General features: G+C 40.8%; 1 protein-coding gene across 2 annotated transcripts in view; it reads left to right on the forward strand.

Moving 5' to 3' along the window:
* LOC138960072 (uncharacterized) overlaps positions 1–13753 on the forward strand; it is a 33285-nt gene that overhangs the window by 14418 nt on the left and 5114 nt on the right. Inside the window, exons 5-10 of one of the 2 annotated variants that reach the window (XM_070331797.1) lie at positions 1101–1227; positions 2423–2463; positions 4112–4198; positions 4621–4706; positions 6779–6848; positions 7719–8151. In XM_070331797.1, coding sequence (XP_070187898.1) covers positions 1101–1227; positions 2423–2463; positions 4112–4198; positions 4621–4706; positions 6779–6848; positions 7719–7781 — 474 coding nt within the window. In that variant the 3' untranslated portion in view covers positions 7782–8151. Of the gene's footprint in view, positions 1–1100; positions 1228–2422; positions 2464–4111; positions 4199–4620; positions 4707–6778; positions 6849–7718; positions 8152–12508; positions 12549–13753 lie in introns of those variants that run through there. The other variant, XM_070331795.1, reaches the window with a different exon arrangement.

Here is a 13753-nt window from a genome sequence, read left to right on the forward strand (position 1 = left end):
TGTTTTCGATACGAGACGAAGCACTGAATTATGCCGCTGAAAAAAAACTAAAGCCTGCAAAAGATCAGCATTAGATCAAACCGATCATTTTGTTTTTCAACTTTTATCCAAATCATGCAGTTTGTAATCAAAGTAAGAGCTCTGAAGTTGTTCATGTTGGTTTCTTTTTTGTGGTTTCTTTGAAACTAAACAAATACAACATTATACGCACACTGTGTTGATGTATTTACTATATTATGTGTGTGTTCTACAGCGCGTGGGTGTGTGTGTGTGGGCGCATGACTTTGGAACAAATTCATAATGTCCTATTAAACTTTCTGAAAGCGGTCAAATGTCCTATTTGTCCTATAGGTATGAATTTGTAGCAACATCCCTGAAGCATGTTTAGGACCAACAACAAGCTTTACCTTATAGTGGTGATCCTAAAGGGAGAAAAAAAACATACGGATGACAATATATGTTCCATGTTAAAAGGTGTTGTTTGATGACTTTTCTCCTGCTATCTGAATCACTTCTCTCGTTTGTTTCTGTGTGCATTTGTTTGCAGGTTTTGTTGCTATTTCTGTCAATATGGTTGCATCTGTTAAACCCTTCCATTGAAAAGACACACTCTGCTAAAGTAAAGGTCATCTCTTGTTGTCCACTGGTCCCTTTAACCAAACGATCCCCATCATGAGATGAAACCTGCAATGTAAGAGTGTTCTCTTATCACAGGCACCACTAAATTTCAGTAACAAAATTATGACTGTAGTTTGCTCAGACTTACTGTTAGAATATGTTTGAGGAGGATCTGAACAAATGAGCTGAAACTATATCTCTGTGGCGTGTTTTGCTCAATCTCAAAGTTAGAATATTCTTGAGGAAGATCTGAACAAATGAGATGAAACTATCTCTGAGGTGTGTTTTGCTCAAACTCAGTGTTCCAATATTCTTGAGAAAGATCTGAACAAGTGAGATGAAACTATCTGGTTTGAACAAAACTTTATTCAGTTTTAGTATCGTGGCATTACACTTTATGACAGGATATCCGAACTCAAGCATAAAGCTTATATTAGCGAAAGATTAGATGAAACCATCTCTGTGGTGACTGCCTGTTTCAGATCCCGGAGCGAGGGGCGGTGATTCAGGTGAAGGTGCTGGGCACCATGCTGCTAATTGACGAGGGCGAGACCGACTGGAAGATCATCGCCATCGACATTAACGACCCCCTGGCTGACAAGCTCAACGGTCAGAACCTTTTTACACATCTTGTATTAGAGAAAGGTTGTGGATAATTTTTTGTGAGGGAGAGATGCTCAAAAATATTTCATGCAAAATATACCCTGGAGCGGTGAGGACAGGGGAAGCATTTTATGTGCAGACCTGCCAGTGCCTTATCCCCCTTTGTGTGCACACGCAAGCACAAGACCAAGTGCGCACAGGAAAGATCCTGTTATCCATGTCAGAGTTAGGTGGGTTATAGAAACATGAAAATACAAAGCATGCATCCCCCAAGTGTACATGGAAGTTTCAGCCCATGAACAAAGAAGAAGAGGTAAGTGATATGTTAGTCGACTCTGTGATATTACCCGCTATTACGAGCTAGTCGTGTGACAGAGAGTTTTCTTGCACACGAGACTGTAGATGTTTCACGACGGCTTTAGCCGGAGTGAAACAGCAGCAGTCGAGTGTGCAAGAAAACTCTCTGTCACACGACTAGCTCGTAATGGCGATTATGTCTCACAGCTTCAACAGAGGAGAGAACAAACACGTTTTGCGTACTCACGCTTGATAAACCTAAACACAGGAGCAGCCATTGTGGAGAGATCTACTTTTTGACGAAAGTGACCGAACAACTATAAATGACGTCTCGGTATATGTGAATGACGTCACAGTCATCGTCACAGTCTGTATCTTTTGAAGCATCGCAATCTTCATGACGTCTTTCTGTGTCTGCATCCGCGAAATGTTTGTTCTTTCCGGGATCTTTGTCATCTATGTTCAGAACTCTGTCCTTATAGTGTCAGACTAACAGGCCTCCTGAGCGAGCCACTTTCCAAGGGCAGCTAAATTCGCGTATGGAAACAGTACTGTCGTCTGGGATGCCGTTTTCAGTATTCTGAGCGTTGAAGAATTTGTAAAGAGAAGAAACGATAACAGCAGGAGAAATAAAAGTCGTGTGTGCATTTTGAGGTTTTTGGGGGGACGATTTCGAGTTTGAATCCGTTCTTGCACATGCTCCAAAGCGTGTAACATACAATCTTGCACACGTTTGCTTTAGTAGTGGCAAAGAAGGAAAGCGTGTGACATTGGTATATACATGGGTCATGGGTATGAGTTATTTCTAATATGCTGACTGTTAGCAAATAAGACATGTCGAGAACATGGATTATCAGCATGAGCCGGAGGCATGTGTAATGATGAAAATGTCTTTACTTTGCAGACATTGACGATGTCAAGAAAGAAATGCCAGGATTTTTACATGTAAGTTGTGGGTGGACTTCATAGAGATGTGAAAGTACTTCTTATGTCTATTGCTCCAGTGTATGTTTGTTTGTAGCTTAGTTTCTGTGTTACCTTAGGCCAAAAAAAAAATAGGTGTGGTTAAGGTAACATAGCCAAAAAAAATAGGGTAGGAAGGTAGGCAATCACTTTTTTTTTTAACTTTTTTTTCTATATAAGCAGAGCAACCAAGCATGTAGCACTCACAACCGAAGAAAATGCGGCCATTTTTGTCATGGCAAGCGTCTGTTGGGCCTTTTTAGTAGAAAGAGTTATTTCCCTTGCATCGTCTGTCGTCTGCATGACGACTCGAGCGCTTTTGCTTTCATTGCGTTTTCTGCACTCATTTTTTCTTGTTTTCATTTTTGACTCACATGCGAAGCAAAAGTGAGTCTATGTACTCACCCGGGTCGTCCGTCCCGGCGTCCGTCCGTCCGGAAAACTTTAACGTTGGATATTTCTTGGACACTATTCAGTCTATCAGTACCAAATTTGGCAAGATGGTGTATGATGACAAGGCCCCAAAAAACATACATAGCATCTTGACCTTGCTTCAAGGTCAAGGTCGCAGGGGCCATAAATGTTGTCTAAAAAACAGCTATTTTTCCCATTTTCTCTGAAGTTTTTGAGATTTAATACCTCACCTATATATGATATATAGGGCAAAGTAAGCCCCATCTTTTGATACCAGTTTGGTTTACCTTGCTTCAAGGTCAAGGTCACAGGAGCTCTTCAAAGTTGGATTGTATACATATTTTGAAGTGACCTTGACCCTGAACTATGGAAGATAACTGTTTCAAACTTAAAAATTATGTGGGGCACATGTTATGCTTTCATCATGAGACAATTTGGTCACATATGATCAAGGTCAAGGTCACTTTGACCCTTATGAAATGTGACCAAAATAAGGTAGTGAACCACTAAAAGTGACCATATCTCATGGTAGAAAGAGCCAATAAGCACCATTGTACTTCCTATGTCTTGAATTAACAGCTTTGTGTTGCATGACCTTGGATGACCTTGACCTTGGGTCAAGGTCACATGTATTTTGGTAGGAAAACTGTGTAAAGCAGTTCTTTGTGTATGATGTCATTGCTAGGTTTAGCTCAAGGTCAAGGTCATGTAAAGGTCAAGGTCAAGCATGTGAGTCGTATGGGCTTTGCCCTTCTTGTTGTTGTTGACAAATGTAATAAAAAGTTATAGGGTCGGCCCCTAAAAATAGGGTAGGTCGGGTTACCGTAACCACACCTATTTTTTTTTTTAGGCCTTATCTTCTCTTGTCTTTTTCTTCCGTTTTCGCGTTGCCAGTTTTGATGAGTTATTTGTGATCTTTGAGTAGAAGTTCACAGCTAAAGGTTTTATTGTCATGAAAATATGGTTTACAAAGTGTAAAGGAATTTTATTGAATCTGGAGCAGTAAGTGAAAGATGATTTGCAGGGATTATGCTGGAAAATTCATCATTTGGAGGTTCATGCTCTAAGTCTCTGTGTTCATGGCATGAAATCCTGCTAGCCAGAAAGACACATCTCAGCAGACACCAGTGTGGTTTATTAACATACAGTTTGTCTTTTTACAAGTTTAACAAATCTTGCTTCTTAAAGTGTTCATGTGCATTTTCCTCCCTTTCAGGCAACGTACGAGTGGTTCCGGTACTACAAGAAGCCTGACGGTAAACCAGAGAACACCGTGCACTGGAATGGAGAGTGCAAAAACAGAGTAAGATTTTATGTTGAACATTTTAAGTTGTCTCATGGATTCTGACTCCTGATAAATCAGGAGTGTCTAATATTCAGCAGGTTGGCTGGCTGAGCTTTGACACTTCACACACCTCCAGGGTGCAAGGACTTCCAGACACTATAAAATCTGGTTGACACTCGTCAATTTTCACATTATTCAAGACACACTGCGTGGACTTTGTTTTTCAAATTGTATAATTATTTTGCAGCAGTGTGTCAAGTGTTAGAAATTGATACAAACTCTTGTTCGCATGTTTAGATATCGTCGGTAAAATCCTGGGACCTCGTTAGTGACTTTTAGCGCTAAGTCACTCACGAAGTCCCTCGATTTCACCGACGATATCTTCCTAGGCGTTATTGTGCATGCATAATTGAACTGAAATCAACAAAATGGTGTTGCAGGAATTTGCCCTGAAAGTGGTGGATGACGCCAATAGCCTGTGGAAGAAGCTTATGTCGGATCCTTCATCAGGAAAAGGCATTTCCTGGTAAGATACGTGGATTCTCTCTCTTCAGTTTGAAGTCCAAGACTGATGAGCACAATGGCGAGTGGTTAAGACATCATCCTTCCGTGTGCAGGTTCTGGGTTGGATTTTCAGCTGTATCTGGTGGGTTAAGGGTGGAGATTTTTCCGATCTTCCAGGTCAACTTTTGCACAGACCTGCAAGTGCCTTATCATCCTACATGTGTATACACGAACAGAAGACCAAATATGCACAGAAATGATCCTGTCATCCATTTGGGAGTTAGGTGACTCACAGAAAACAAGAATATACCCAGCATACTCCAAAAGTATGACTGAGCAACTGGAGCTGGAAAAACGGCCATACAAAAAATGGCCTGTGCAAAACACAAGTGTATGTGGGAGTTGAAGTCCGTGGACTCTGAAGTCCCTGATGGGGCGGGGATGTAGCTCAGTCGGTAGCGCGCTGGATTTGTATCCAGTTGGCCGCTGTCAGCGTGAGTTCGTCCCCCACGTTCGGCGAGAGATTTATTTCTCAGAGTCAACTTTGTGTGCAGACTCTCCTCGGTGTCCGAACACCCCCGTGTGTACACGCAAGCACAAGACCAAGTGCGCACGAAAAAGATCCTGTAATCCATGTCAGAGTTCGGTGGGTTATAGAAACACGAAAATACCCAGCATGCTTCCTCCGAAAGCAGCGAATGGCTGCCTGAATGGCAGGGTAAAAAAAAGGTCATACAGTCGAACCCACTTAAAACGAACACGCTAGTTACGAATTTTGACTTATAACATATTAGTTTTAAGTTCCCAACTGAATACCTCTTTCTTCATGCTTAAAAAAAATGCTTAAAACGAATTCTTTATAACGAATTTACGCTTATAACGAGCACTTTTTGGATTCCCAAGCATGCATAATGTCTGTAATTTACTCACGCTTATGACGAAATCTTTAAACTCGTCCCGAGATCGACATATCATGGGAATTTGAGAAGTTTGAATACACGTGTGTCAAAGTCTTCCCTTGCGTCGACTGCTTGAACCATTGCTCAACCGATCACTGAATAAAGTTAAACTGATTACACTGTACTCACAAAACAATTTCAAATTTAGAATCAAAGTGATTGATAGCTCAGACACTGAACATGAATGACTGACTGACGTTTATTTCCTTCGCGAATACCAAAAACGAAACATCGAACGGAAGCCATTGCCAAAAATATAGATGCCACACTCTCAACGTTTGCGTTCGCCGGTTCGCGATAGTTTATCAGTCAGTCAGTGCTTTCGATTTGGATTTGAACATCATGTTGCAACAAAAAAACAAAAAAATAAATTGGCCAAGGTTTGCTACCCGTCGCCAAGGTAAGTGATTCCGGACAAATGATAGGAACACCGCGAATGTGGACAGTGTCAGTGTGTGCGCGTGTGTGTGACCAAAAACGTAACAACTGGATGAAACATCTGTGTGCTCACTCTCACTCAAACTCAACAATCATCACTCAACATGAGACACACATGAACATGTACCTGAATATGTCACTTTATTGTCTAAACGTGAAGCAGCATGAAAGTTGCGAAAGAAACAAATTGAAACACCATAAAATGTACAAGACTTAAAAAAAATAAAAAATAAAAAATAAAAAAAAATCGATCAATTTTCTTAATACGAATTTTGGTTAAGACGAACTTTTTTTCCGATCCCCAGTGATTCGTCTTAAGCGAGTTCGACTGTACATGTAAAATTCCACTCGTGCAAAAAACACGCGTGTACGTGGGAGTTTCAGCCCACGAACGCAGAAGAAGAAGAAGAAGAAGAAGAAGTCCCTGATCAGAATTTTCTCTTGACTTTTGAGTTCAGAGATACCATTTATCTGTGATATTCTTAGAGATACCATTTATCTGTGATATTCTTTACAACGTGGAGAAAAGTTAGCAGGATTGACAAGTATGGTTTGCATTACTGGTGTGTCTCTGACAGAGCCTCCACACGGCCAATGGTGAGGGTTATTTGCTCTCGCCAGGGGACTGTAGTGATTTTATTTCATGGGTGCTTGATGTGTGACTAATGGGTGGGATGACTGTATTGTATTGTTGCAGTGTCAACACCACAGTGTCAGGCTGTCCAGACAAGGTGTCGGTGGAGGCTGCTGCTTCTGCAGTGGAACAGGTAACAGGTTCTTCCCGCTTACCTCGCCCATCCCTCTATGCATGGCTTTTTGTTTCTTTCTGCGTGATGATTATGCCTTTACCCCCTCATTCTCTCCAAACAATGTTTATCAAGCAACATTGTCACAAGTGCTGGAAACTTGCTTGTTACCTGGTGAAAGCAGATCACTGCTTACTCTACTAGCCTCGTTAAATAATGAATTGTCATTGTCATTGAAAAGCTAAGATTGATTAAACAGGACAGGTTTGTTCCATTCAACGATGGATGAAGACAGAGAAAAAGTTGGATTCCCTTGTGTGATCTGAAGAAGAGAGCTAAGGGTGTGGGCTGGCCAGGGGAAGTAAAAATGTAGCTGTATGAAATATTCGCTGCTGTGTTGTAGCAGTTGTTCCCCTTTACTCATAACGTTTGGTTGAGCTATCAACCTCAGGTGGGTTTTTTTTATAGCAAGTTGGAAGAGATGCGTTAAGATATACAGAATTTGAGGCGGAAAACATGAGCAATCGAGTGTTCATTGGTTTATATATTGATGAATGGTTTTACATCCTTTATGTGTGAAGTTGCGTTTGGGGGGCCCACAGAATAGCATATTTCAGCGTGTACGTATGTGGGTGACACGGAATCAGGTACTTTGCCGTCTTTACATTCCACCTGGTGTGCATGCCTGGCTAGACCCATTCTTTCTGCTTTAAGCAATATCACTGTTTGTATTTGTAACATCAGTGGTAGTCAATACTGTTTTTGTGGGTTTGCTAATTTAAAAAAATAAAAACTCTTTTCTTCACTAACAATGTTTCAATTGGTAAGATGTATCCTCTGTATGTAGTGAGGGAGAACTGACAGCAAAGTTTTATTTCCTTGTATTCACAGGCTTCAGGGGATGTGTCATGGACCAATAGGGTAAACAGTGGAAGACAAAGTTGTTTTTATTGAGTTGTGTTGATTATGTTCTGACTGGGTGTGGTGTATCATCTGTATCTAATAATTAACCAATGGCTGTCTCAACTGAGCTGACTTTTCATCCTTACAGAAGTTTGCAGATTTTAATAGAATTAAACTCGTGGATTTTCTGAAGAAGAAAAGCTTTCGAATGTCGGATAATTCACAGATTGTTTGCATTTTCTCTGAACATTGTGTTTGGTTAATCTAATGTGCCGTTGAAACATAAAATTTGAAAAATAGCCCATTAGAATTCCCTTGAGCGAGTTACTCGGCGCATCAAGATTATATACCACTGCGCCATCCTATGGACAGTTTACTTTGTATTACAATTTAGTAGCAGATAACAGTGGTAAATTCTAAGGTCAGATGGCACCACATTGCATCATTTAGCTTCTTCTGACCGAAAAAAAGACAGTCCGAGATCCCGGGGACACACCTAGCCTGCTTTGCATCTTTGACTATGCCCTATGAGAATGTGGAGAGGGGGGGTGGGGGGATAACCCATAGTTGTTTTGTCCCAAGCTGAACCTTTGTGTGTAATTTCCCCATGGTGAATTTTTCTTCTTTACCATTTTACGAGTATAAAACAGAAGGGTTTAAGTACATGTACTTTGAAACTTAGACAATGATGGTGTCCTTGAGATAGCTGTAAAGGCCTGACGAAGATGATGCAGCAAGATCAATGTCTTGCCTTGGAGTTTTGTTCACCAACATTGACAGTTTTGTTGGCTGGTTTTAAGGCTTTATCTTATCTTACGGTACTAAATATCTTCATTGCTGAAACTGTTTTACACGTCTGTGAGGTTTTGCACAAGCTTTGAAAATAAAGTTAAAAAATGAATAAAAATAACCAAGTGTGTGATAAACAAAGATATAAAGCTGAACAGTAAGCATTGCAAAACTAAAGAGGAGAGTACAATGTTGGTACAAAATGCTTTATAAAGTAATGATACATTTCATTGTTCATCACATATCAGTTTCTTTCACTCACACTCCAGCACAAAGTTTACTCTCTTGAAAGACAACTTGATGTAACCTTTAGCATTCCCTAAGAAAAACATAACTGGATGTACCTTTAACTTGATGAGAAAAATGTTTCAGTGCACCCTTCTTTGCTTCACTCTTGTCGTGAGCATAATACCCTGTGTTTAGTTGTTGATGTGAACTTACTTCACCTGCATATTTCCATTCTTGTTTGACTTGCAGGCGAATTGTTTATGTTAATTACAGAAAAAACCATTCTGTTTTAAATCAGTCTTTTGCTGATGACACCCAGCTGTATACACCCAGTCCCCCTGCAGAGACACATTCCGCCATCCAGACCATTCAGACATGCATCACTGATGTTAAATCTTGGATGGTCGATAACAAACTTAAGCTGAATGATGATAAGACTGAAGTCTTACTGTGCAAAAAGAAGAACACTACATTTCCCTCTCCCCAACCTGTTTCTGTTCAAATAGGCAACACCGACATTCTTTTCTCACCATCAGCTAGAAACCTTGGATCAGCACCATTCGCCACACACTCTCCTCTCAAACAACTAACACTCTTGTCTGTGCCTTTGACCTTTGTTCTTTCTAAACTTGACTACTGCAACTCTCTTCTCTCTGGCTGTCCTCTGTACCTCCTGCATAAACTACAAAAAGTCCAAAACTCGGCAGCACGCCTCATTCTGAAAGCACAAAAACGAGATCACGCAACACCACTTCTTCACACACTGCACTGGTTACCTATTCAAGCCCGCATTGACTACAAACTCTGCTTTAACTTCTTTTCTGGCTCGTCTCCTGCTTACTTCTCTGAACTCCTCACCGTCTATTCTCCAGCAAGACAACTCCGTGCCTCTTCTGACTGTCGCATCCTCACAATTCCACACACCAAAACCAAAACATACGAACAACGCACTTTTAGTTTCTGCGCACCCACACAATGGAATTCTCTCCCCTTTCACATCCGCCACTCTCAGTCACCCCAAGCATTCAAACGAGCACTTAAAACGCACCTCTTCAAGAAATACAACCCCTGATTTTGTTTTCTCAGTCCATCAGTAGGCTACATGTAGTGTATTTGTTGTTTTAGTGATAATGTGATAATGTATATAAACATCTAGGGCTGTTTTCAGTATTGTTGATAACATGTTCTGTTTGATTAAGGGTATTCAGCTGGTATTTCCTTGTTTTCACTACCTATTTTATTCATGTTTTTATTACTTAGTTAGTGGAAGAATCTTTTGTAATGTATGTTTGATGGTGTATGCTTTTAATTAAGCGTTGCTGACTACGAATGTAGATGTAAATGCTTGTATAACTGTGTTTAAATTTTAAATGTGTCAAGCACAAAGAGCAGAATTGTAAAGTTATGATGTTGCGCTATATAAATGCTCATTTATTATTATTATCATTAAGTGAGGAGAAAATATTGGGTTTTGTGATTTGTGTGTGTTAATGTGTGGGTGTATGCGTGTGTGTGTGTGTGATAACAATAATTGTAATTCAATCAAGTTTGCATTTTAATGAAACAGAACCTGTGATTGGTCCCCAACTCATTAAAAATTACTGGTCATTAATTGTCGATAACCACTCGCTAAAAAATCCATTAACAACCTGCTGGTGAGGCGCATTGATACAGCCTCAACTAGTCTCGGTTAGCTTTGAGGGTCATTTTACAAGTAGCAAATATGAAGGCCAACGAAATACTGAGACCATAAGGTATGCAAAGTGATGACGTCGAATACGTGACGTAAGTTAATGCATGAATTCTTCCGGACTACTTCAGTCAATTCCAAAGATCGCTTTTGTGATAAAAGAATTTGTTAAAACAGTTTGCTGTCCAGAAACCCGTCAAAAAATAAGGGAAAATGTGTGGGAAAGAAAACAAAACAGGAGCAGAGTGATACGATAGGAATACAGAGACATATTTCTTGGGACTTGACCCTTGCAGGTAGGTGGACTGAAAGCAGTGTGTGAACAGAACAGAACCAATTCTGTCTGGTTACAACCGCATGAAAGCAGGAAAGAGATCGTCGTCAGATTGAATTACAATAACATTAACATGCAGGCATGAAAACTTTCTCTTTTCAGCGGAATTTCCGCCGTTTTTTTGTCACACTTTCGCTTTTTTTTTAAAATTTCCGCCGGAAAAAAAAGAAGACCCCCCAAAGAAAGAGGCAAAACGAAAGACGTGGCAAGCGTTACCCCCGCCACTGCCGCTCAAGAGACAATTGGATAAACCGTAAATTGCCGAGTCCGCAAACGGATCGATTCGAGCCTTTCTTCACTTCCTGCCGCGCTTGAACAAATTTTTCTCTTGGAAATTCGGAGGTTTCCAAAGTTTGCGATGACCCTCTAACAGATGAAATGTGGCGATTTCAACAGCGTGGGGCCGCGAATCGGATCATAGAAGGACTGAAGAACGATTGGAGGTGGAACTGGCTTGACCGAGAATACGATGGCTGTCGTATTGGCGACGTTATCAGGAAAGTGGAGGTGAGAGGCAAGGCATTCTGCAATCTGTGTCGCATACATGTACGAAGACATTGAAGTACGGCAGTCGTGGGTTCGTGGCACTTCAGGCACACCTTGACACAAAGTGCCACAAGCAGAACTTCCTTGCATTGTACATTTACTAGACTGGATGAAACTTTTGAAAATAGCCTGATTTCTACCCTGGATCAATTGGACTGAGGATATGAAAGTGAGGATATATTAAGCTACAAGGGAGCTGCATTGTGCTAGGTAAATTGCATGATTATATGTGTTGTCATCACTGTTTGTGTGTTAAAAGTACTAACAATCGTGTGTAAGTTATGACAGACATGAACAACAAAATGCTATGTTTGAGCATGTCTTTGTCTTGCTTAAATTTCTGTGAGAATTGTGTGTCAATAATACTGATATTCTTTATAATCTTTTTAGATTCCAATTTAGTGTTAAAGTTTTCAAAGGGGTCCTCATACAAGCTAACAATTTAATACCCATTTCAATATTTTGAAAAGCTAGAGCCCCTATATTTTCAAGGGCCCCATGCAAGCTTGTTTGTATGTATGGTTATTTAATGCCAATTTCAGATTTTGAAATGCCTACAGCCCCTTCAGTTTCAGGGGGCCTTATAAAGCTTGTGTATATATAAATATGCCCATTTTAAGGCTCGGAAATGCTGAAACCCCTTCAGCTTCAGGGGGCTTTGCCCCCTGGCCACCACAAGGGGCGTTGCCCCTCGACCCCACTGGGGGCCTACTGCGGCCCCCAGGCCCCCACTTTATTTTCCTCTTTTTTCACCTCCGGTTGTTTTCATGCCTGAACATGCTTTCATTTGAAACTTCTCGGTCTTCATCGTGGATTGACGTCCTCCCAAAGTCTAATTGAAGCCCTCCGTCGCTTCGCTCCGTCGGGCTTCAATTAGCTTTTGTCGGGCGTCAATCCCCGATGAAGACCTCGAAGTTTCAAATGGAAGCATGTTAATGTGTAATTATTTAGTGTACCACCAAAACAGCGTTTTACAAAAAACAAAAAATTATTTATTAAAAAATACGCGTACATTTTATGACAAAAACTATAAACATTTTTTATCAGGAAAACCGTTTTGGTGATGAATATGAATAAAAGGGCAAAATAATTATAATTTTTTTGTATGCAGAGCCAATTTTTCTTATTCGCTGGTCAATGAAGTTGTGTGTCCGGACTGGTGTACTCATATTGTATTCTTGTCTTTTACAGACCAAGGAGCCTGGCCTCCCTGCTCCCATAGATCAAGAAGGTAAGAGTCACGACAATCTTCTCTGTATTTGCAGAAGTCACAAGAGCCATTAAATCACATATTCTTACTCCAACTCACATAAATCGCATTAACTTTCGTTTGATGCTTAGACATTGAAGTACAGACCCTGGTAACAGGGGGAGGTAACTCCCAAAACAAAACCTTGAAGTCAAGGCCCTGGTAGTCACCTCCCCTTACCGGCAGCCCGCACATGTGCGGTACATACCGCCTGTATAGTCATTCCCTATTTCAACACGCTTGTGTTCAGACGTGTTTGTACTTCTTCTAGGCTTTTCAGCCTTGGCCTCCTGTGAGGAAGGCCATTGACCCTAGGTACATCTTGCTAAGCTGTTGGTGAGATCTTTCTTGTTTACAACTTTTGTTTATTGTAACTGTTCACTGGTGAAAATGTCTCTCTCCGTTTTCACGGAGTTCGTTTTGTTTTCACAATGGCGGACAAGAGCAGTTGCTCACTCAGACAAGTTTTGTCCTTTCTCGGCCGAGCAGTTCGTACTGTTGTTTAAGCTTAAGTCTAGTGACTTATCTGTAACAGATTCTTCTTGTTCATAGCTTGTGCCGCCATTTGCATTTTGGCTTACTCAAGCCATAATCTTTTAGTGCTTCACTCCTCGGAGGGTGTTACACTTTTGGTCATTTGGAACTCTTTTTGTTCAATTCAAGTGGGAGATGCACAGGTTCGTTTTTTCATTACTCGTTCACCTCGGAAGACATGTCTTGTTGTCTTCTGAACTTTCACAGCTCTCTTTTGAGATAGGACCGTCTTCCTGGTCTATTGCAAGAGTTTGTTCAATCTTTTCGTCAGCCACGATCAAGACAGGTCAGTGAGGTTGGCGCTCTTTCCAGTTATCCGGAAGACGTAACTCACGAATCTTAAGGTTTTTCACTCAGGTCTCAACAGACTTTATGTGAAAAGGGTTATTTATCTAAGTTGACCTTATCTGGTGGTTTTTTACCATCATTAGCAATCCATGAGTGGTTACAACCAAAAAAGGGGGGGGGGCAGTTAGCCCTTCCTCCAGCACCTGCAATAGTGCACGATTCTAGAATTTGGGCATCGGCTTTAGCATTCTCCAGTTCAGGAGGATGCTAGGATGTTCTACGAACTTTTGTTTGTTGATGGCAGACGATGTTTCATCAGTTTTGAGAAACGTCGTCAGAACTAGACAAGACATTCCCCTTTCTAC

Source organism: Littorina saxatilis, linkage group LG2, assembly GCF_037325665.1.
Source record: "Littorina saxatilis isolate snail1 linkage group LG2, US_GU_Lsax_2.0, whole genome shotgun sequence".
Classification (NCBI taxonomy): Eukaryota; Metazoa; Mollusca; class Gastropoda; order Littorinimorpha; family Littorinidae; genus Littorina; species Littorina saxatilis.